Here is a 25,977-nt window from a genome sequence, read left to right as displayed (position 1 = left end):
ACTGATCTGACCATACATACGCAGATTCAGGCAGATAATAATTGTCAAGAGTTTACTGTAAAAATGATGCATCAGCACCAAAACTGAGGAAGTCACCTACACTCTGTGACTAAAGTGACCGTGTTTCAGGTCACATGGCAACTTTACCCACATTTTCTGACTGAAGTGACCATGTTTTAGGTCACATGGGCAACCTGACCCACATTTACTGACTGAAGTGATGATGCTTCAGGTCGCATGTGCAACACCTGACCCACATTTTCTGACTGAAGTGATATGTTTCAGGTCACATGGGCAACCTAATTCACCCACATTTTCTGACTGAAGTGACAATGTTCCAGGTCACATGGGCAACTTGATTCACCCCCATTTACTGAATGAAGTGATGATGCTTTAGGTCGTATGGGCAACTTGACCCACATTTACTGAATGAAGTGATGATGCTTTAGGTCGTATGGGCAACCTGACCCACATTTACTGACTGAAGTGATGATGCTTTAGGTCACATGGGCAACCTGACCCACATTTACTGACTGAAGTGATGATGCATTAGGTCGTATGGGCAACCTGACCCACATTTTCTGACTGAGGTGACAATGTTTCAGGTCACATGGGTAACCTGACCCACATTTTCTGACTGAGGTGACAATGTTTCAGGTCACATGGGTAACCTGACCCACATTTTCTGACTGAGGTGACAATGTTTCAGGTCACATGGGCAACCTGACCCACATTTTCTGACTGAGGTGACAATGTTTCAGGTCACATGGGCAACCTGACCCACATTTTCTGACTGAAGTGGCAATGTTTCAGGTCACATGGGTAACCTGACCCACATTTTCTGACTGAGGTGACAATGTTTCAGGTCACATGGGCAACCTGACCCACATTTTCTGACTGAGGTGACAATGTTTCAGGTCACATGGGCAACCTGACCCACATTTCCTGACTGAAGTGACAATGTTTCAGGTCGCATGGGCAACCTGACCCAGGCACTGAAGATGATCATGGAGGGCTTGGGGGACGTGGACCACGCCATAGAGTTCTGCAAGGAGCAGAACGATGAGGAGTTGTGGGAGAACCTCATCGCTTACTCCATCGGAAGGCCCAGTGAGTCGAGTGGAGTTTTATCTTCTCACTGTCTGTATGTATGGTTTTGTTTGTGTGCTGTACAGATCTTTGTGCTTGCAGGTTGTTCCCACATACATTGATATAAATACACAAACATACTGAATGGTGAAAACAGTGAGAAAACCTGATCGCATACTCTATCAGCAAACCTAGTGAGGGGTGTGAACATGTTAGTTCCCTGAGTGTCGTTGTGTGGGGGTTTTTTTGTTTTGTTTTGTTTTTTGTTGTATATTTTTATGTTTTGCAAATATTCATATTTATGTTCGTATCATATACATTTGTGTGCATGCAGACTTTCATCACACACATGCACGCTCGCACACATGCACCGTGAGTTCTGTGGACTTGAAATATTTTCTATCTTTCTTTCTTTAACATCTTTTCTCTATTTAGTGATGTGAGACAACACACACACACATGCACGCACACATTTATGCATGCACAGAGCGTATGTAAATACACAGAGGATCGGAAGCCCAGTTTAACATGTTAGCAAAATCATGAGTATGCCATAAAATCACCAATAATCAATAGAGACACCATGGCAGAAAGAGCCAGTGTTCACCAGTGATCAGAGTTCTAGGCCGTGTTTTGGCATGGTATTGTGTTCTTGGGGAAACTCACTTTACTGTGATTTTCCTCACTCCACCCAGGTGTGAATGGGTACCTGACTACAGTTGGGGAAAGTTCAAAGTGGCGAAAGAAGAGGATTGGAGCACACTTTCCTATGCCGAGCACTGTGCTCAGTGAATATGAATTCACTGCCCATATGACCATAAAAGGCTATGGGACCTTTAACCTTTCAGCCTTTTCAACACTTCTATTGCTAATGATTTCCCATGTTTTTTGTGCAGATTTCATCACGGCCTTACTGCACAACGTGGGCGCCGACATTGACCCCATCATGATCATCAGCCGCATCCAGAACGGGCTCAGCATTCCAGGCCTGAGGGATTCTCTGGTCAAAATTCTGCAAGATTACAACCTTCAGGTGAGTGCTGACTGAAAAAGGCCGGGGTACCTTTGCAGGGGTTGGGAAGGGGTGGGGCACATGGTCCGTACAGAATCATGGAAGTCTGGAAAAGTCTTGGAAAATGAGAGAACTATTTCCAGGGTTGGAAAAGTGTTTGAAAAAAATATGGTTTGTCCTTCAGGGCCTTGAGAAGTATTAGAATTTTAATAAAAATCATTTGAAAACAAACAATAACAACAAAATCTGATAAAAAATTTAAAAAATGAATGTTAATACTGGGATACTGGCTGATTTCTTTCATCAGTTGTGAAGCCATTTTTTTTTTCAGCTTGGCTTTGTGTTTGGTATGGAAAATATTTGGTCTCGTCTGGAAGTATGTAATTTTGTTTGGTTATATATGTGGGAACTCTGGGACAGATAAGTGTTATGAAGTTGGAGGTAGGGACATGTACAGAGTGAGAAGACAGAAAATAATAATAGCAACAGTGAATTATGAAACTCCAGCAAAGAATAGTTTTAGTCTGTGGTTGGTATGAAGTGTATGAATGTTATTCTGGGTTTGGGTTTTTTTTTACGTTTTGGTTGTTTGTGTTTTCCCTCTTGCTTGTGTTTAAAAGTGCATGTTTGTACATGGGTTTTATATACGAGTACAGGTGAGCATGCGTTCAGTACTTAGTGACTTTAAAAGTGATAACCAGAAAGGATTTCTGGATTGATGTCAGATATCGCTGAGGGAAGGTTGTCGCAAAATCCTGGTGGCGGACAGCTTCAACTTGCTGGAGCGAATGGTGAAGACACAGCGCAAGGCCATCCTGATCGATGGTAGGTGACCACACTTGCTGCCTCTACAGCCACTGCTGTCTTGCTGGTTTTGTTTTTTTGTCTTTATTGTCACACCCCCACCTCCGCACATACACACAAAGACCATCGAAAAGATTGTGTTTGATAGTCAGCTTATGTTTGAGATTGTTCAGTTTTATTAGGAACCACGTTAGCTCTCCATGTAATGTTACTGGTTGACTGATAAGTTTGTTTTACTCTGTTTGTACTTTTAATGTAAATTGAGGAGAGAGAAATAGTGGAACATGGGGTATATGGGTGGGATAGGTCAGGAAGTGGATGTTTTTTCAAAAGAATGAACAAACGGACAGATACACACACAAAAGATACACTCACCGTGCACACACATACACACAAACTGTAATTGTTGTGCAGATATGAACACTGTGGACATGAAAACGCATACATGTATATTACCTTTGGAGAAAATAAAATGATAATTGTTTCCATTGCAGACTCACAGAGCTGTCCAGTCTGTTCAGAGCAGGTGTTTGTGACTGGTGAGTATGTTTGGTAATATGAATGTTGTAGGGGTGTCACATGTTGAGTTACCTGTTTGAAAGGAGTTGAAAAGCTACACCAGAATTCACTTGTTGGCAACAGATTGGTAATGGAAGTCTGTGTGTTGTGATTGTGTCGTCATGTTAAAGGTGCACTTGTTAGCAAAAAATTGGTAATGGAAGTCTGTGTATTGTGATTGTGTCGTCATGTTAAAGGTGCACTTGTTCCACTGATTGATATCACCACTTAACTCTGGCAGGTGCAGCTGCTGAATGTTGCAATTTCTGCACAACTTGCAGCCACTTGCATATGTGCATTGTCATAAAATCAAGTTCACACCTTTGCCCATGGTTGAAGCAAGGTGTGTGTGTTTCACTTGCAGATGTACGGTATGCCAGCAACTTGGTGGTCTTCCACTGCCGTCACGCCTTCCATGAGGACTGCCTGCCCATGTCTTCTGTGGTCAGTATCTTTATAACAATACTTTTTAATAGAAATGGTATTTATACTGATACTAATGCTCTTAATAATAATGTGCCTATCTTCAGTTGAAGAGGTCATTTTATGTTCACTTGTCCAGCCCTAAATGATTCGAGAATCGGATATATTCCTGCAAAGTACTGCAACAGTCCATTGAATTTCCAAGTAATATTGCTTTTGACAGTGAGGAATGAGTATGTACTAAAGAATTTAGCAATTTATATTTATAAATCTTTTGCATGTCTTAGAGCATGGACAGAATAACTGTATGGATAAAAGCATATATAATCATACTGGTTGATGGTGAGCTTTCACATATGCAGTTGGCAAACAGATGGTTTAAAATATATTCTTGAAAAAAAAAAAAAAATTAAGAGAGAAAAATGAAACTAGAATCCTGTTGACCTATTGTTTTAGCAGTAGAGTATTAGATATAACTGGAGTCCTGATAGCAGACTATTCAAGAAGTGAAATATTTGGTGTAGTAAATTTTACTTTAGTAAAAAAAATTACAAGGGCAGAGAGATGATTGGAGGGGGGGGGGAGGTGTAGGGGGATGTGTGTTTGAGACATGTTGCAGAAGTATTAAAGAAGAAAGAAATAAAATGAGAGAAATTATTTGGGGTGGGAAAAACGTGTGTTTCAAACATGTTGCACAAGAAAACAAAAAGAAGAGGTCTGACAGTTAAGACAGGGAACAAAATGTGTGTTTCAGACATGACTAGGAAGAATGAAAATAACTGAGAAATGAGGTGGAAAAACATGGTTCAGACAACTTGCATTTGAAAAAATGAAAATGACAGAGAAATAAGGGTAGGGGGGAAATGTGTGTTTGATATCTGCAAATTGTAGTACTGGCTTAGTGTATATATACACATATATTTGTTGTTTTTTCATGTGCAGAGGTATGTTATTATGCACTTGTGTATATGTATTGTTTCATGTGAGGCACTTAGAGCCCATTATATGGGGAGTTTGCACCATGTAAATACTATATATTATTATTATTATTATTATTACTTTACAGCAGAAAAATGGAAAAGGGCAGACAAATGATTAGGGAGAGGTAGAGAATGTATGTTTCAGACGTGTTTGCACAAGAAAGAAGGAAATGGGCAGAGAAGTGATGAGGGGAGGGGGGAAAAAACTGTGTTTCAGATGAGTTGCACCATCTGCAGCAGCCAGAAGAGGGGGCCAGGATTGCAGCGTGTGCCCAGATAGTGACCACTGACAGCAGCACTGCCCAGCGTGGGTGTGCAGTGAGGCGCCCAGCACACAGTGAAGACAGAACACCACTCCCAACAACTGCTAACATGCCACAGTACAGAACATCACTCCTAACAATACTCCTAAACATGCCACAGTACAGAACACTACTCACATTAATACTCCTAAACATGCCACAGTACAGAACACCACTCCCATCAATACTCCTAAACATGCCACAGTACAGAACACCACTCCCATCAATACTCCTAAACATGCCACAGTACAGAACATCACTCCCATCAATACTCCTAAACATGCCACAGTACAGAACATCACTCCTAACAATACTCCTAAACATGCCACAGTACAGAACATCACTCCCATCAATACTCCTAAACATGCCACAGTACAGAACATCACTCCTAACAATACTCCTAAACATGCCACAGTACAGAACATCACTCCCATCAATACTCCTAAACATGCCACAGTACAGAACACCGCTCCCATCAATACTCCTAAACATGCCACAGTACAGAACACCGCTCCCAACAATACTCCTAAACATGCCACAGTACAGAACACCACTCCCAACAATACTCCTAAACATGCCACAGTACAGAACACCACTCCCATCAATACTCCTAAACATGCCACAGTACATAACACCACTCCCAACAATACTCCTAAACATGCCACAGTACAGAACATCACTCCTAACAATACTCCTAAACATGCCACAGTACAGAACACCACTCCCATCAATACTCCTAAACATGCCACAGTACAGAACACCACTCCCATCAATACTCCTAAACATGCCACAGTACAGAACATCGCTCCTAACAATTCTCCTAAACATGCCACAGTACAGAACACCACTCCCAATGCTCCCAACTAGCCACATGTTTGTCAGGTGGCACTATTTTATATATTATTATATACTAAGGGACTGCTTTTCACTCTCTGTATGGATGCTGCTCGTTTATGTATGTATGATGACGATGACCAAGTGTATTGTGATATTAGACTGTTCAGAAGAACTGTATTATTGCATCTCAGTGACCTTCCTCACAGCTGTCTGGGACTTTTGAAAATATACTGACAGACCTGCCAACTGCTGTGTTTTGAGTGTTGCTTGCTACGCTGAACTTCAGACATTGAGAATGCTTGGCCTGTTAGTGCCCCATGGTAAATATGCTATGCTGAAGTAGCAAGACTTAACCAGTGATTTTAAGATAGTTTTTGAAAATAAATAATGATAAATGAAATAGAGATTCAAAGTAAAAAATGTTTTTAATAGTCAGATTGAAGAAAGTCGAAAATGATGGGTCTGGAGTACATGTACGCGGAACAGCGCAGTTTCAGCTTATTCAGTCTTGGTGCTGCTGTTCTTAGACAGTTTTGCTGAAGTAATGCAACCCTTGAATCTGGTTAGAGGTTAGCAGGTCTGCTTTAAAGTCCCGAGATGTTCTTTGCATAAAAAGCCTAGGTGTCCTTGGCATAAAAACCTGAGGCTGTATACAAGACAATGATTGTACAACTGTGCGACTATGAGAAATGTATTCCAGTTAAAAAGGGTATAAAGATTATTTTCATTGCATTCTTTGTTGTCTTCATTCCAGTTGCAGTTCCAAGACTGCGAGACACTTTGTTTTATAACAGTGGCAATATGATATTATAATGTCATGATGGGGATGCAGGCTGTGTTCGCTTTGAGTGGTAATGAGACAAACCCATTCTGTCTTGTCCAGCTGTACAGTGCCAGATGATGATTGCTGTGTTTGTTATTCAAGTATTCTGCCTCACTTTGTGTGTGTGTGTGTGTGTGTGTGTGTGAATGCCCAGTCTGTATGGATGAACTAATCATATCAAAAGAAATGTCGTTTGTTTTGGATTCAGGCTGTCTACCTAAGCTTACACTTAGCCAGCTTTAACTTCAGTAATGGTGTTTTCCTGTGTATTACTAGTCAAACCTTGCTGACATGCTGATAGCTATTTCCAAGCAAATGAAACTGCATGTGTGTGCGTGCGTGCATGTGTGTATGAATTGTGTTTGATATTGCTAGAACACTTCATCATGCCTGTGACAGTATTAAGCACCTCTATTTTAAATCACAAATTTACAGAGGGCTACCGAACATCAACTGATTATGTTGTTTCAACAGTAGCTACTTTATTGGAAAAATATTTAAATACTGCTGGAAATTGATTTATTGCAAGGCCGTACCTACAAAAATCATTTTAAAACATTTCTTCAAATATTTTGATAATCAGTGTGTTTCTTGTGTGTTAAAAAAAAAAGTATCAAATGTAGGGCCACAAATACTTTTCTGAGTATGGGAAAGACTGATTACAACAGGTGAAGTGTTCTTACAATATGTACAGTTTGTGTACACAAGAGCTTTCAGTCTGTTGTGGATGTAAACTCTTTTTTATTTTTTAAATGTGTGAACATGCTGAAAATACTTTTGTAACTTTGAGGTTTTCTATGTAAGAGTGTGGTTTCCAGAGATCGATACTGAATGGCCTGTTAACAGGCTTAGATGTAAATAAGATATCAAGAGATTCAGTTCAGGGTGGCAAATCGTTGTATGATGTAATGAACAGATGTTTATTTTTAAACTCATTTTTTTTATGCATAAATGTAAAAGATATACTTAAGTGTGGCATGTTGTGGGCATGAATGATCAAGTATGTGTGTGTTAGTAAATGTTTGTGTGTGCGTGTGTACTGAAACCTGTCCATTTCTGAGATGCAGGTGTTCTCGCTTTCTTTCACCTGTTCTGTGTTATTTTGAAAGTCCATTTGAAAAAAAAAAAAAGTTTTGTTAATAAATGATTCAGGTAGGGTTGGTTGTCAGAAGTTTCATCACTTAGTGTGCATTGCATTTTTCATGGTGCTGGGTAATCTTTTATAAAGGTGTTAGTTCTGTCAGCTTGCCCATTGTTGTGGGAAAGTAGCCTTTTCTTAATCCAGCTCAGTAATTTTCTTACTGTGTCTTATCCCTGTGAAAACAATAATGATACTAGGTCTTCACTGTTTGAATGTTTGGTTGATGTATGTGCGTTTGGGTGTGTTTTTTATTACTTTTTTTCTTATCCTTTTTTCCATCGCCCTCTTCCTCTTTTGCCCTTCCTGCAGTATTGTTTATGAAAATTAAATTTTGTAAGGGGCATATGGGTAGGAGCTTGCTAGATGGATTTTTCTGATTTTTTGTTTGCTTTCATCTGGAAGTAGTCTTTGTAAACTTGAATGGAGTTATCACTAATAATAATATTACTAATTTTAAGAACTGTGCGTTGCTATTGTTTTTCACATTTGAAGATCTCCAAGTACTCTTTGAAATCGTTTTGCAGTCAGCTGGTCTATAAGCAACACTCAAACTAAATAACCGTCTTTTTTTTCTTTTCTTTTTTTTTTTTTTAACCATGTGTAAGTGAGTTTGAATGAGTGGATATAACGTATTTAATGTGTGGTTATAAAAGTTAGATGTTGCTGAACTGAATGTGAAGCATGGACAATCTGTGGGGGATGAAATATGAATCTTTTGACTGTTGAGCCACTGGTGAAATGAGATACTTGAGTTTGCAGCACAGTTACTGCTGCTTGTGTATTTATCAATGGTGTAATTAATTTCGCTCATCTGCAACTGTCAGGGTGTTACAGTGTGTGTGATGCTCGAGGTCCACTGTCATGAAAAGTTGATGTACAGTATCTTGTGAACTGCATCCATGAAAAGGTCACACAATGGTGACTGCTGGACAGCCTTGTGCATACTTTAACTGGTTGCAATTAAAAGAAACCAAACAACTGCAATATATTGTACATTGGTGTGAAAATGAAACATATGTGTGAAGGTAGTTGTGGTGAATGACTGACAGTTCACCTTGTTCTTTGTGTGTTAGAGGCTTTCATACCCTTCAGATTGACGTCCTTTGGATTCAGTTAAGCGTGAGTGTGAAAGCAAGTGAAGAGACTCACTGCCATATAAATACATTTTATTATATTATTATTACCATATGAGGAAATTTGAAACTGAAATCATTCTGTCACATCTCATGTCAGCTGAAATATATTTGGATCAAACTGGGGTGTGCATTCAGATGACTTTTTCTTTCCTTTTTTTTTTTTTTTTTTTTTTGTGTTTGTTTTTTTTGCCAGTGTGCAACAGATGCCAACACATTGGCACCTGCATTGGCAAGGCATGGGTGGCTTTCCATCAGCTGAAAAATGTTGGGGTATCCAGAGACCTTGTTGTCAATATCACGATCGTGATCTTCAACACCATGGTGAAGCCTGACCTGTTCAAATGAACAGAGACCTGGAGAACAACTGGCACCACCATGAAGAGAATCCAAGCTTTAATCAACATTGGCCTCCAAAGGATTCATTGGGTTCACTGGCAAGACAGACTGAGACGCTGGCTGGAGATGGATCAGCCACATGCTCCACAGGCCTGCATCCGCTACACGGCAAGCCAGTGTCTGGAACCTGCAGGGAATAAGGAAAGCAGATGTCCAAGAAATATGCTTTGTTGTAACCTGGAGACTGATATGAAGAGAACAGGCTGCATCCAGGGACAGCGGGAGGACTGACATGACTGGAGAGCAACTGTTGGCAGCCTGTCTCAGCAAGGATAACAGGCAAGGTAACAAGCATTGGTGAGGAGACCTTGAAATCATTCATAAGCTCATTTTGTTCACACACACACTCCTCTTCCCAAACAGATATTACTCATACCGGTGTTTGAATATCAACTTCCTCTTTAATTCAACAATTGTTCAAAAGCAATTACTTGAGGGAATTTTTTTTTTTTTTTTTTTTTTAAATAAGTCAAGATCTTGTTCCTGTTATAAGAAAGTCATTCAAAAAAAATGAACACAAAAAAGCAGCTCCAAAAAGAAATTTTTAATAAACACATCTGAAATAAAAAAGAAGGGGGCATTTGGAAGAGGTGGTCAAGAAAGTTGTCTCAATAAAAGACAATTCTAACAAATGTGGTAGTTTTCATACACACACACACACGCACACACTTATAAACATACATCCTGACCACAGTGTATTATACATCATGTTTTTATCCTGGCAGAAGCAATGGTTGTAGTTAAGTACATGGACGTCCTTAAAGATCGAGAAGGTGGGTGCACACAAATTGTAATGTCATGTACATGTCACAGGTCTTTCCTTAATTCAAAAAGAGTTTAAACATGCTTTTTTTTTTTTTTTTTATTAATAAAAGTCTGTTTTCAAGTTTTAAAGTTTAAACAAAAAAAATCTTTTTTAAAGTTTAAACAAAGAAGTGTACACCAACTGTTATGTTCTGAACTATTACAAGCCTTTCCTTAACAACAAGAAAACTTTGCACACAAACTGTAATGTTATGTACTTATCACAAGTCTTTCCTTCATTTAAAGAAAGTTTAAACATGCTGTATTATTAAAAGTCTTTTTTAAAATCTTTAAAGTTTAAACAAAGAAGTATACACCAACCGTAATGTTCTAACTATTCAGTGTTACAAGTCTTTCCTTAAAAAAAGAATAAAAGATTAAACCGAAACATCCTCAACAAGTCTTTCATAATGAACACACAAAAAAAAGAAGAATTTTCAGCAAAGGATTGCACACAAACTGTAACATCCTGTTCAAGTCTTTCCTAAAATAAAATAAAGAAAAAAAAATCATAGGGGAATGTATATATTCAGATCTTCTTCATCTAAGAGATGCTGCAAAAAGTAATTCAACATGATCTAACATCACTCACAGAGACTGGTCCTCATGTGATTTGTTTGTTGTTTAGCAAATCCAAAAAATTCTTTTAGGACAGAAAACAGTAAACCTCATGAAGGAATTTCACACTCATCTCTTTGCCTTGCAAAAAAAAAAAAAAAAAACCAACATACTGTTGACATCATATATTATGCTCTCCACATTCCAAATTTTGGAATGCTACATACTTTAGTTGAAGCTTCAAAGTAACTTAGACACATTCAATGGGAGACTGGGAAATGCCAGTTAATACCAAAAGTCAACACACTGATCAAGAGAATACAAAATGCTGATCATTCCATTAGCTGTCTTTTTTAAGTACTTCTGCTGAATGTTAATGTACATGCTGGTGCAATTGTCATATTAATTTGTATTTCTGCAATTTTGAAAACAACAAATTGGGAAAAAAATTAAGAAAAAGGCATTCCATTTTATTTTTGTGAGCAAGCAAATTTTGTTCCACCCTAGCCTTAAAAAGACCGGGGTTTCTTGTTTTTCAAAGCACTTAATGTGCACAGTGTAAGAACATAACTGAGCATATAACTTTCGTACATGTGCCCAAGTATAAAAAGTATAAAAGATGAAGTTCTTCCACAGTCTTTAAAAAATAAATGCCCACCTCCACATGAACGCATGCATGCACACATATTTACATACAGATATCTGTACATGAAACATCTCCCATGTTCTTTCTTCTTGATTAAATTCAAATGTAAAATATCATGCATTCTGTACAAGCCTAAAATCAAACAAGCTATGATTATGGAAAATATTAATCAAGCGACAAATAATATAAAAGGCAAAACATTTGATTGCGTGGCTGAACTTAACCTCACGCCATCAAACATTCCCCATGCATGAAGAAAGGTAAGCAGCACAAATGAGAAATCCTGCAATTCATGTCATAGTAATCCTATGTTAACAAGGTGTCCTGACAAAAATAAACAGAAACAACAAACCTTCAACTTTTGGGTGAGACTGAAATAACAAGCTGAACTTGAGGGCCTAGATAAGCACTAAATTTCAAGCAAGCAATGAAATCCATGGGACTGCAAGACACACAAAACAAAGTGATATAGGAGCTGGATTTGGACTTTTTTTCTTTCTTCTCCTGTGATATAATCAATGCCCAGTACATACATCTGGTGCAACTACTAGGCCACCTTATAAGCCATTTGGAATGTGTCAACAAACACTGAGAAAGAAAGTGACTCCTTCAAAACCAGTACTAGTTTACTGCACAGCGGTACACAACTTCCAACCAATTGAATTCAAAAATATTTTTCAGTCAGGCTGAATTCTCCCTATGTCCAATATTTCTCCAGTGGAAAGGATATTGAGTGAGTGCTTAGTTACAGAATTTGTAGGGTTTTCTTAATGTTGTTTTTGTATTAATGTATGCTATTTATGATTGTGCACTGACTTATGTGCATGAGCACACATGTGTATGTGTTTGTCAAGTCAAAATGATCTTTACTGAGGGTAAATTGTGTGTGTTGGGTTGTGCCTGTATATGATTGTGTGTGTGCTATTAATTTTTTTTTTTTTTAATTATGTATCTTGTTAAAAATTTCCTTTTTGGTATAAATCTGTAAACGCATATGACTTATTTTTAATATCTGGCATCAATACTTATACTACTACTACTACTAATAATAATAATAATAATTACTGGACACTTCTTCCATATCTAAAACAAACTTTTGTCGTGCAAAAAGTGAAATGCTCCTTCATATCGGGTGGAAAGATTCCACCCTCAATCACAGATGCTCTGCTGGACAAAAGGCTACACAGGGTCAAGGTTTACAACTGGATTGCTGAAATAATTACTTATAACTGTTGGATCGAAAACTTCAACTTTATATTTGGTCCCATCATGAATATTAGGATAATTTTACCAGTTACCAAAGCCCTGAAAAGTATGCTATATCACTTGATTTTCATCAGTCCCCTTGGAGCCTTTTTTTTCTATGAGGTCTTAATGTACAGATTCTGGGGGGGGGAAAAACATGCTACATACATATCACAGACAGTGTATTGCCAAGTAACAAAATGCTATGAGCAAACATGCACCATTATGAATTATTTCACAAACATTCATAATGCCCTAATGCATAACATCTGAATCCCTTATAATAATGATCATCATCACCATCCTGGCTAATTCTGATGCCTGATTATTTTTGTCTCAAAGACTGAAGATTAGACACTGACACACCTACATGTTTACATGCACACAGAGAGAGAGAGAGAGAGAGAACAAACATGGCCTGAATATTTGCAATAACATCTGCATTCATCGCTCAAAACCTAGCTTCAGTAACATTTTGACAGACCATTGTAGTACAATCCTGAGAAAAGTTGACAAATCTGACATGTGATCGAACCATAACACAGACACTTCCTTTAGCACAGAACCCCAGCCCAACAATGCACTACAAGGTGTGTGCAAAGTTCAATCAATTTTTTCTCCTCAAAAAAGGAATACTGAGAGAAGAAAAACAATCCAACGGCTTTCTGCATTGTAGAGATATGCCCACACTGCATGTTGCCAACTGAAGCAAATCAGTTGTCTACGTGACACACTAACCGAACAGCCCTTTCCAAACAGCCAGAGATTTAGGGTGGATGCCCATCTGCTCCTCCATCTTCCCACCCACCACCAACAGAAACGGGTCTTCCAACACCATCTCCTCTTTCACACAATCACCAGCACCTTTACTCATCTTACCTGGACATCCGGCCACCCCATGCCTTTCTGCTGGCCCTGAAACTGTGCTGGAAATTGCCAAGGACTTGCCTGCAGAAGCGACTGTTTTCCCTGAAAATGCATGACCTGAAGACATGTTAGAAGTATGTATGGACATGAGTTGCCCTCGTGCTGAGTCCCCACTGTCGATGAAAGATGTCTCCGCTTCCAAATAACCCAGCTCACAGTCAGTGTTTCTGTACTTGTCCAGGGTGGATTGTTTCTGGCTGGGCATTATGACACATCTATCTTTATTTACAGGTGAACACTGGCTCTCCTGATTTGGCACAAGGGAGGACATGTCTGTGTCTAAAGGCAAGCGCTGATTCGGTTCACAGGCCATATCAGACCTGGTAGAATCACTCTGATGCTGTGTGGTGTCAGGGTAAAGCTGGGGCCTCACTAACTGGATGTCACCAGCCACAGACTTTGTGGAGTTTGAATCCATTCTTTCTGACTTTAAATGCTGTGGCTCTGTACCGTGGCAGTGATCACCATTCTGCGGAGATACCTGATGTTTTTGTGACTGAAGGCTGATACAGGTCTGTCGCCGACCATCACCTTCATTCCTCCACAGTTGTGACGATGTGTCTTCCATGCCTGCCAACCCCTCAGTGTGGATGACTTCTGGACAGGGTAGTAGTGGCAGCACAGGGTGTTTGGATGGATAGAAAATCTTCACTTCATCCAAACCACCGTCATCTGACAACTCCAAATCTTCTATGAACAAGTCATTCCAAAACGTGACCTCTTTCCTAATGGCACCTGAGTTGAAGCTGTTTTTGGAGGCTTTGAGGACTGGCGAATCAGAGAGGTCAATCAGATCTACAGTCACTGCCTTTTGGGAGCCCTGGCATGGACAAGGTTGCTGACCTGCCACACGGTTAGCTGAATCTGAACCAGGCTCCAGCGACAAACGCTGAAGCTCCTGCAGTTCTCGGTTCTCATTATGTCTGGGAGAGAAAGGGATGCAGGAATCATAAAATCCCACCGTGCCTGGTGAGTTGGACACCAGAGGCTCTTTGAGACTGACGTCAATCCGAGGATCCAGTCTCTCTCTGGAATCGGAGTTTCCCAGGTTCCCTACACTCATGACTTGACTGTCTGGTGACACAGATTGATTAGGATCTTCATGCCCAGGAGATGTCTCCTCCATGACAGAAGGACTAGTGTGTGGCCTGACCAAAAAACGATCAGGGTGGTGGATGGAGGTGAAGGAGGGCTTGAGGTGGGGGGTAGACAGTGCGCGGTTTGTGCACTGCTGGTTTCTTGACTCAGGGGGACAGACGGACACGCTGGTGTGGGAGGACAATCCAGGTAACGGCATCCCTGTGCCGCTCAACTTCCGCCAGGTGTTTGTGTCTGCAACACATTAAATCGATACCCTCATCGCAGATCATATACCGGTTAACTTAATGCAAAATTTGCAATTGTACTTGCAATTCTTATTGCTTAATTTTCTGCAGTCTTCTGCAGTTTCTGCAAGCATGCTCGCCAATGACACATATGCACACACACATTTGTATTGTATTTGTATTTCTCTTTTTTGTCACAACAGATTTCTGTGTGTGAAATTCAGGCTGCTCTCCCCAATGAGAGCGCGTCGCTACACTGAGAGTGCCACCGATTTTTTTGTATTTTTTCCTGCGTGCAGTTTTATATGTTTTTCCAATCCAAGTGGATTTTTCTACTGCAGTTTGCCAGGGACAATTGTTGCCGTGGATTCTTTTACGTGCGCTAAGTGCATGCTGCAAACAGGACCTCAGTTTATCGTCTCATTCAAATGACTAGCGTCCAGACCACCACTCAAGGTCTGGTGAAGAGGGAGAAAATATTGGAGACGGAGCCGTGAATCGAACCAGCACACTCAGATTCTCTTGCTTCCTGGGCGGGTGCGTTACCTCTAGGCCATCACTCCATCATACATACACACCCACATTGTACACATCAAAAATACTAAAAGGCATTTTCTACTTAGTCATTTTATCATACAGATGTTAAGCTAACCTATTGCTTATACTATGGCCCCGCAAATCCTGTTCTGTACAGATGTCAATGATAACTTTGTCAATGTATGGACACAACTGAACTGAGGCAGAAGGGGTCATTGCTCCCTCCTGAGAAGGTTCCTTGACTGTTTCAGCACTGCGAGAGGAAAGGTGTCCATAAGAAAAGACAGACATCAGGACACCACAACCGGTTTTTTTCCCAGTCCTTGGTAAATCATATGGCAAAGTATGCTGAGAAGGCTGTAATCTCTAAGAAGGGGAAGACCTTGTGGATCAAGAGAAAGAGAGAAGGCCCAAAGCACCCAAAAGGAATGGGATAATTAAGGAGGGAGATTGGGGAGGGGGCGTCGTCTCCTATTATTTCATTATGGTGGCACCCCTCGTTTACTCTTCAATACCCCTGAAACTCCTTCAGTTGGAGGGCAGAAGAGGTGACAAAGTGTCGTTCGAGCCAACTCTACAGCAGAGAGGCAGTGAGTGTCAGTTTACTCCTGTTCTGACACTGAGGAAAGGAGCAACAATGGCAAGGCAAGAGACTTGCTTATGAAGGGTGAGACTCTAAGGAGCGCAGACAAATCATCTTCACCCACAGACAATCCTTGTTTACATGTGAAGCTTCACACTGACACCCCAGAAGGACGAACGAACAGACCTCAGAGAAGGAATAAAATCAGAACTTTCTTCCACATCTTAGAGGGGAAAAAAATCTTAACTTTCCATCACACTGAAGATCAAGCATTACACTTCCTTGTAATAAATGAGTTCCAAAGACAAGTGCAGCAGCTGAAGAAAAATATAAGTAAACACCAGACACTCACCAAACCTGTAGCTCCAGACATCGTTCAGCGGCTTTCCCCTGCTGTTTCCTCCCACCACAATCATCTGATGATGGATCTGAAACAAGGGAAAGGCTTGCCTTTCACCAACAGTACTATGTGCAGAAGCCTATCTGGCACCACTGAATGGTCAATGTAAACATCTTGTCATGGTAAAACCACATGAACACTCGCCGAGTTTTATTTTTGTAAACTTTTATTGTGGAGGTCTATATCTCACAATCATAATGGGTACACTGATAATTTCTTTTTTTTTTAAAAATAATAATAATGCTTTCCGAACACAAAGAGAAAACAGTACAATATAAGTGAAATCTGTGTATGCTCAATTCACTTAAACTAAATCAAACTTGTGTGTGTGTGTGTGTGTAAAATGATAAAAACTAAACGTGCCTGTTTTTAACACATGCACACATACATGCACATGCTCAAATGTACACATATGCACAAGAGCAGACACACAATCCAGTCATGGAAGAGATCTGTGTCAAAATGATGCCCAATGAACACAAAGGAAAAACAATTAATCCAAGTGCAGGAAAGAAAAATATGAAGAAAACAAAGTGGAAATTCATTTCATGAATTCTGTGTTCAATGGCAGTATGAATAGAAGGCTGATTTTGCAGAACAAAAGTTATGCCATCTCAAGGAGAAGAAATAAAAGAACAGAGACTGACAATCTGACTTGTGTGGTCCATTTTTACTCGGTGAGGTGATGGCCCTTCACTGCTGGGTACACTAATCAACGGCAGTCAAAGGGTCAACGGACAAGTAAACTCATTTCACTCACCACACACGCTGAATGTCCAGAGAGAGTTGGTGGAGCCCCAACACACTTCAGTTTGGTCCACTGGTGCAGCGCTGGAAAAGAAAAAAGAAAAGTGCTAACTTCATCACTGCAGCACTAAACTGCTCTGCCACTGATTTGACAAACAAATGCCAGTATCAAAACAACAAGTCAATGATGCAAGAATTTGACCCGGTCTTCCGAGCAATAAAAGAAAACATGGCTGGAATCTTCAAAGTGTATAATAAAACAAAAACAAAAACCTGTCTTGTGATCAATTGACAGTGTTTATAAATGTGTGATTAAAAGTGTGCATGCACTGATATAGATCCAAGCTGTTGTCTCTCATTTCACACAAAACCACCCACACACACATACACAAACACACACACAACTACACACACAAAACACACCATACACACACACCACCCACACCCCAACACAAACCCAATGACCAAGTCCCACCCCCACACATGTAACAATACAACTTACCAACACTGGGAACCAGCAAGAACAATGCATGCACACACACACACACACACACACACACACGCACACACACCATACACACACACCACCTCCACCCCCACACAAACAGACTGGCCAGGTCCCACCCCCACGCACAAAACAAAACAACTTACCAACACTGACAACAAACAAGAACAATGCACACATGCATGCACACACATACACATACACACACACACACACACACACATACACACACACACACATACATTGTCATAGCTCAACTATCCACTCACAAAAGCTGTATTTCCACAAGTCAGTGCAAGGGCTGAGCCCCGCCGTCCCTCCAAAAATCCACATGGCATTTTCAGCCACCACAGCCGTGTGACCATAGCGACCACTGGGCCTACAGTGACTCAGGTGGGTCAGATCCGTCCACTCCTCTTCGTCTAATGGCACACAAAACAGATTTCCGTTTAATCGACTTTTTTCTTTTCTTTTTTTTTTAAATGACATTTTTTCATAATACAATGTACATACAGAAAACCAGCAGGTGGGGTGGGGGATGGGACAGACAGACAGACAGACACACACACACACACACACACACACACACACACACACACACACACACAGGAGCCCAAAAAGCATGTTTCCTTTCAATGCAAGTATAAGAAAAAAAATTCAAGACATTTGTAAGTAAATGTTGGTGATGGTGTTCTGATTACACACTAGCTCCCTCTCTCTCTCTCTCTCACTCACTGACTCACACTCACACTCACACTCACACACACACACACACACACCCACAACTCTCTCATACAAATCCAAAGAAAACCGTGCTTGGTGGAGACTGGCTAAAGTTATGTTAACAATTGTCAGTGGAAGAAAATAATTATCACAACCATATAAATGTTCAGTATACTTTTTCTTATAATAATTCATCTTATACCTCAAGATTCTTCTGCTATGAAAATGTCCTCTCCAGTGTACATGTACCTTATCAATATTGAATGAAGACTGATTTCTTCTCTTTTGTAACCTTTGCACCACGGGGATGCCTGAGGTTATTTTCAACAATGATTACTGTCTCCACTTTCTGGGAATTCTGTTAAACAGATTCTATCTTTCTGTTGTTCCTTTATTCTTTCTCTTTGTTTTTGTCTATATTCTCGTTTTCTGCCTTGCTGGATCTTTCACTAGGCCTTTTGAGGGTTTGGGAAAAAGAAAAAGAAAAAAGGTCTTTTTATGGGCTTGCTAATCGGGCATTCTCACTTTGCGCCTCGGACGTGCAAGTTGCCAGCTGCTTTTTTTAAATTTATTTGTCTTAGCTTATACATGTGTGCATATATATGTGTATGTTTATATATGTATATTGCTGTATAATTGTCAACATCAGTGGCAAATCCTAGGTTTTCATGCATGAATGGCAGTGTACATCTGTGCCGATTTCACTTTCTATGTTGTTGTTGTTTTTTTTGGGGGTGGGGGGGGGGGGTCAGGTTCTCTGGGACAGATATTGATGGTGTTAACTCTCTCCATACGAACGGCGAAAGAGACGACGTTAACAGCGTTTCACCCCAATTACCATCATCAAAATATTTTAAGTGGAAGGCTCTTATACTGAAGAGGTGAATGTTGACAAAGAATACCACAATTCTGATGACGGAAGCTAAAGGTTGGGTCATTCAGACACCCACTGGACATCCGAGGGGTCTGTGTAGAGGAGAGGAGAGGACTGGCCGTACTGAGTGAGTTAAAAAGGAAATTTTCTATCTAAAATTACGTTTAAATAACATACTTACCGTGACCCAACTAGTGCAGACTCCGGCAGGGGTCTGACATTCCTGCCTGTGCAAACTACTATCCGCCTAACGGGAGAAAATGAAACTACGGCCGATAACCTCCCGGAAGTAGGTAACCTCCCCTTTGTCCCGCTGGCTAACGCCCTCTTTTTCCGGCAGCCATTATGACTCCTGTCCTGTGCTCTCCATACGGCTAAGTTTTTTCGTATTTTCTGTATGCCCTTTTAAAGACCCGATGTGGTTGGCTGGGCTTTAAGAAGCAATTATGATATTAATGATAATAATGCTGTGCAAGACCCTTGTATACTTCCAGCCCCTTTCCCCTACTCCCCCACCCTCTCCCCCATACCTGTCCTTCCCTCGACCCCTTCTGTCTCCTCACCCTGTTCCGATTTGTGGCCCATGGCCGAAGTTCAATAAACCAATTTGTTCATTCGTTCGTTTGTTCTCTCTCTCTCTCTCTCTCTCTCTCTCTCACTGACCTATAACCATTATAAAACGTATACAGGTGTGAATTTATTGTGTCCTCTGTGTAATAACGAAAATGAAGATGAAAAACATTTTCTGCTTTGTTGTCAGGCTTATCGTGATTTACGCATAAAGTACATTCCACAAAAGTATTGTCAGGATCCTTCCCTGTTCCGGACTGCGTTGCTTATGGCATCTCGAAGTGAACCAACAGTAAAGAATGTGTGTATGTATTTATACAAAGCTTTTAAGAGACGCACCATTATGCTTAGCTGATTTGACTGACTGCTTTTGTAATGCCTTCTGTAAGTATATTATTGTTCAATGAGTTACTCTGAAAATTTGTGTGAATTATTCACAAATACTGTACCCCCTTCAGAAGGGGCCATGGCCTATACTGATTAAACTATTCGAGTTCGAGTTCGAGTTCGAGTTCTCTCACTGACCTATATTGAAAGCCCACAGTTCCTGACTGGCTCCAGTGGTGTCCTTGAAGCCACCAAACACGTACATCAGGTTGTTGTGAATCACCGCCGAGTGGTCACGCCGACACATTGGCTGGGCTGCCCCTGGCTCCGCCCACACTTCTCGCAGGTGGCCCAGGTCTGTGGGCACAGGAGGAAGCCAGTGAGCATCAAAAATACTGACCTAAACAGATGAGATTTAAATACACAAGCATGCACGTTCATTTTCAAAAGCATACAACTACACAGACACAAGCGTTTGGAAGCATCCAAGTACACCTGTATAAACACAGGCACACACACACACACACAAACACAATATACAAACGCACACAGGTGCGCAGACACACACACATACAAACGTACACACACACACACACACACACACACAAACACAAACACACACACACACAAACACACACACAATCACCTGTATTAAAGATCCACAGCTGTATATCGTTCACATTGTTGTTGAATGTTCCCCCAAATATTACCATCAATCTCTGGAATATGAGAAAACAATATAAAAAATAAATGCCTACAGGGTTTTATTAAATCATAGCTGTAATAACAAAAGACCAAAAGTTCAAAAACTTTTCACAAAACTGAACATCAGAAAGTATCAACAATTAATAATGAAATTAGCAACAATCGACTGTTGTCACTAAAATTAAAATAAAATAGAAAATATTTCTGATTTGAGACGATGGGCTAATAAAATTTCCCTTTTCTGGGTTGTGACATATCCTTCTTAATGGCACAGAAAAGCACTGTGACAGACATTTGTTCATTGTTCTTTGTATGTGTGTACCTTGAGAATTAATTTTGTATTTTGTAAACAGTGATGAAAAACAAAAGGCAAGAAAATACAGTGACACAGGAAACACCGATGAGACACACTTTTTTTTTTTTTATTCCATAAACTGATGTTTTCATTCATCGCCTTATACAAAAAAATGATTAAGGACACAGAAAATACTTGAGATTTTACCTTTTCATATATTAAGGATAATGATGATATTGATAATTATCAGATGGATACAAATAAAACATCAGTTCCAAGTGTGGCTGATGCCCAGTGACCCACCACTTTACTTTTTGCTGTTTTTGTTAACTTCTTTTTTCTAAGGACATGACCCATTCTCCAAAATCAATCCCCCACCCACTCTCCACATGAACTGCACGAGTCACTGAGTGTGTATGTGTGTGCTGAAATGACTGCATGTGTGTACATGTCTAAATCACCTTGCAGTGAACCGGCAACAAATCAATAAGAACAACAACAACAGTAGTAATAATGGGGTCAGGAACCCACCTTGTAAGCCACAGTGGTGTGTCCCTGCAGGAGAGGCAGACTGCCTCCCCGCATCTCCACCATCTCCCATTCCTGATGGTCTGCAACAACCACCACCACCACAACTACATGTCAGCCTTTGGCCAAATGTGTTGTAAGCTGTCATTCTGCTGTACTGATGTGGTGTGTCGAGCAGAACTGTTATGGGGGTGATGATGATCAAGAGAAAATACAGCCTTCTACACAAGGGGGGAAAATGAATAAATAAATAAATAGATAAATGTCCACAACAACAACAGGTTTCTTGCATGCCTTCCATCACACTCAATACTTCTCTCACCGCATTTCTTTCATACCTTTTCACACAACACAAAACTGAATCCTTCCCCAAATTCTAGTTTTCCTCTTGAACTGATTTCTCACCCCCAAACCTCAACCCTACAAAAAGATGGTTTCAAAAACTTCAAACTGCATCCTTACACCTAGTCAACACTCTACAAGATGACTTGATCTACACTATCATGTACATTATAAGAATAATAAAACAACAATAATGATAGTGTGAATTCATACTGCAAGTAAATAGGACTCTATAATATACAGGAACCGAAAAATGAATGTCTCTGAAGTCTAAACAAACACTTACATATGTGATACTTCCATACGTCCTTCAGGGGAGAGGTTCCATCCTTGCCACCAAACACGTAGATAAACTCTCCCACCCGACACGCGCTGTGCTTCTGTCGTGACCGTGGTAACCTCTGCTGCTTTCTTTTGCCGGAGTCGTCATCGCCATCACTCTTGCTGCTGTGAAGGTGAGTCTTCACAAGCTGCCACTGACAGGAGGAGAGGCTGAAGGCATCGGTGGAAGAAGTCTGTCCCACTGCTTTCATGCTGCTGCTGTCACCTCAGCTCTCTTCTGTGCTTCCCCATTCTGTCTGGAACTCTGAAGTTAAAAACCAAACCCATGCACCAAATTGGAATGTGACCAGTTATCTTATAAAATGAACACCACATACGGACATACATACCACACACACACGCACATGCAAATGCACACACACACATTGACACACACACACACATGCACCTGTGTGTTCTCTTTTTCTCTTTCTCTCTCTCTCTCTCTCCGTCTCTCTTTTTCCCTCACCACACACACATGCACACACACACACACACATACATTGTCAAATCAAGTAGTTTTAGTACAGTATGCTGATAATATATGTATGTGGATGGGTGTCAACCCCACAAAGAGCACAGAATTACATACGTCGTTTGTATCGATCTGATCTTGATAACCTTGGTAACTAAATGTTTGAAAATGGTATAGCTTTGTCAACTGAAAAAACATGTATGATGTTTTTCAAATTAGGTGGTATCCCATCTAACATACCCATTTTTTTATTTTACTTGGTGATGTCATTGATTATAAACAGGTGGTGAAGTTTTTAGGTGTTTATGTTACTTCAAAGCTGACATGGAACATTCACTTTGATTACATCTTAACAAAAGGCAAGGAAAAGTATCAATCTTATGAAAATTATAAGCCGCTTACCCCGGGGAATGGATACAAAAACATTGATTCATCTTTCCATGGCCCTTGTTAGATCTGAGGTAGCCTATGCACAAGAAATATTTTTCAGTGCACCTAAATATCTATTAAAAAAGATTCAAAGTGTAGACTGTAAGGCTATCAAAATTGCCCTCGGAGTGCCCTCTCATGCATCCAACCAGGAAACATACAAAACAGCCGGAATTCTTCCCTTAAATGAACATCATGAGTTAGCAACAGCAAAATTCACTGTGAGATACACTTCAATGACTAAAAAAATGTCATTGCTGATGAACTGACAGTAAGATCTGACACTGATTTTCCTAAAAGAGCTGAAGCCATTTCATCACAAGAAACAGTTGCAACTTAGGTTTCAAATTTGTTAAAAGAATCTGACGTTAACATGAAAGAGTTAGTTGCAAAACCACATCATACTGCTGTTCCTTTTTGGGAAATGTTGAAAGCAGATTTTGATATCAGTTATTCTGAAACAAAAAAATGAAGAAAACATCAATACCACAAGTACTGCCAGAATTCATATAGCAGAAAAATATCAGAATCATCTCCATATATTTACAGATGGACCTGTTCTTGATGACAAAAATGCTGGTGCAGCTTTCTATATTCCTGCCTTTAAAGCTGAAAATCTTATCTTATTGGAAAACTTCTTTCCATATTCAAGGCTGAGCTAATTGCTATTATACAGGCTCTGAACTACTTAGTAAGCCATCAAATAGTTTTCTCAAAAATAGCATTCTTTGTTGCTTCAAAATCAGTACTTTATGCTCAAGAATTATTTAGCCATGAAACTTAGTTGACTTAGTTATTGAGGCAAATCATTTGGTACTTTGTTTGGGGATTAAAGGGGCTGAGGTCAGTTTTTGTTGGGTGCCTTCTCATGTGGGCATTCATGGCAATGAAACTACTGATAAAGCAGCTAAAAGAGGAGCACAAGATTCAGAAAAATTGACAAAAATACATGTCAGTCTTTCCGTAAAAGAGACATACACTTTGTTAGAAAAATCAGTATGGGGTCGAACCGATGGCAGGAAAAGTTTTTAAAACATAAAGGGACATTATTCCCTGAGAATATTATTAAAGGAAAGATACCGAATCCATCAGCTTGCTATACAAGATTAATAACCTCTACTTTCTTCTGTATAAAACTTATGCGCTGAAGACAAAGTATAGTAAAAAAAAAAAATATATATAAAAAAATGTTAGATGTATCTGTGGTAAGCAGTTCAGCTTGCATCACTGTTTGTTTCACTGTCAGCAGTTACGTACCTTCTTGCCCAAGTATTTCAAGAGAATAACTATTCTGCAGATGATTTTGGGAAAGTTACTTCTGACGAGGTTGTCATGGTCGAATTTTCACACACATTAGTTCATAGCCCTATTTCTACATTCCTTTAATGTACTTCAGAATTGTGTTAATGGTTTCTGATTATTATTATCATTATTGAATTGTTACTGTTAAATGTAACTGCATGTTAGTTATGCATATTTTGGTAGTTTTCAACCTTTTCTACATATATATATATATGCATACCTGCACAAAAAACATGGTTTACCAAAAGAACATTTACATGCCACTATGTGAGCGAGTCTTTTAAAGTTGTACATTGCGTTCGCCCTGTGAAACATGCATAAGAACTGAACATGTACAATATACATTTCAATGCGCAGCTGAAGAATATTCATGAACATGCTTTGTGTCTACTTACACTTGTGCATTTGTCTACAGGCATTGTTGGTTACTTCCCGTACACTTTCATCCTGCTAACAGCTTGTTTCACAAAGTATGTAAACATTTCATTGATTAGAGTTTAAACCACAGTTAACTCACTTAGATAAAATATGTTCTACACACTAAGACTATACCTGTTGTTTGTTTGTTTTTTTTAGTCTTTGTGTTGCAACAGTGTTATTCCCTGATTTCTCAAAGCTGTTCTCTTCTACAAGAATACAGTGCAGCACCACCCATTCTGTTTTTCTGTCTGGACACATGTATATTTTAGTATGAAAGTTGCTTCTGTTAACAGATGTTTTTGAGAGGGACAACTCCTGTTGCCTTAGGTTCTTCTGCATGTGCTAGATGTATGCTGCACACAAGACTTTACTTTATCATCTCAGTTAAAGAAAAGACTAGCACCCTGACCACCACAGATGATCTATAAATGGAGGGGGGATTAAAATCCATGGTGTTTGTTCATGTCTAGGGGTCAGTGTGTCTATATGAACATATATGTGTATGTGTTCCTGAAAGTAAATGTGTGTGTAAGCGCACATTCACATACATGTATGCACTTGTATATCCATGCATCCACTATTGGCCAACCTTTAACTGTAAGCCAGGAAGTTGAAAATAAACATTTCATCATTTCACCTCTCTATTCAGGCAGCATGCTCCTTTTCCAAGAATGGTTTCATGATGAGCACAAAGGCATGTTTCCACATACCAATGAATGCTGACATAGTGACAAGGATCTGGGGATCTTAAATGCACATATTTCATCTTCCACTTCTACATATATATAATGTATGTACAAAGAAAGTGGATTAAGGTACAAGCAGGTTAGGTCTGTGTGTATGTTCACTTAATACTATATAACAGACTGGAAAAATACATATTAAAGC

The 25,977-nt window shown here is 39.8% G+C and overlaps 2 protein-coding genes across 3 annotated transcripts in view; one reads left to right on the top strand and one right to left on the bottom strand.

Moving 5' to 3' along the window:
- The window catches only part of LOC143293583 (vacuolar protein sorting-associated protein 41 homolog), a 44,808-nt gene extending 35,855 nt beyond the window's left edge, over positions 1-8,953 (top strand). Inside the window, exons 22-27 of the mRNA XM_076604640.1 lie at positions 970-1,110; positions 1,986-2,122; positions 2,827-2,926; positions 3,400-3,444; positions 3,828-3,907; positions 5,084-8,953. Coding sequence (XP_076460755.1) covers positions 970-1,110; positions 1,986-2,122; positions 2,827-2,926; positions 3,400-3,444; positions 3,828-3,907; positions 5,084-5,146 — 566 coding nt within the window. The 3' untranslated portion in view covers positions 5,147-8,953. The remainder of the gene's footprint in view (positions 1-969; positions 1,111-1,985; positions 2,123-2,826; positions 2,927-3,399; positions 3,445-3,827; positions 3,908-5,083) is intronic.
- A 1,560-nt stretch (positions 8,954-10,513) lies between these two features.
- LOC143293582 (uncharacterized) overlaps positions 10,514-25,977 on the bottom strand; it is an 18,325-nt gene continuing 2,861 nt past the window's right edge. For both annotated transcript variants that reach the window (XM_076604638.1, XM_076604639.1), the window contains exons 2-9: positions 22,429-22,728; positions 21,804-21,883; positions 20,919-20,991; positions 20,471-20,629; positions 18,048-18,200; positions 17,287-17,357; positions 16,479-16,554; positions 10,514-15,013 (exon numbers count right to left, since the gene is read on the bottom strand). In XM_076604638.1, the coding sequence (XP_076460753.1) occupies positions 13,488-15,013; positions 16,479-16,554; positions 17,287-17,357; positions 18,048-18,200; positions 20,471-20,629; positions 20,919-20,991; positions 21,804-21,883; positions 22,429-22,675 (2,385 nt within the window). In that variant the 5' untranslated portion in view covers positions 22,676-22,728 and the 3' untranslated portion in view covers positions 10,514-13,487. The remainder of the gene's footprint in view (positions 15,014-16,478; positions 16,555-17,286; positions 17,358-18,047; positions 18,201-20,470; positions 20,630-20,918; positions 20,992-21,803; positions 21,884-22,428; positions 22,729-25,977) is intronic.

This window comes from Babylonia areolata, chromosome 19 (genome assembly GCF_041734735.1).
Source record: "Babylonia areolata isolate BAREFJ2019XMU chromosome 19, ASM4173473v1, whole genome shotgun sequence".
NCBI lineage: Eukaryota > Metazoa > Mollusca > Gastropoda > Neogastropoda > Buccinidae > Babylonia > Babylonia areolata.
Note: the sequence above shows the minus strand (reverse complement) of the source record. Positions and strands in the feature narration are given on the sequence as shown.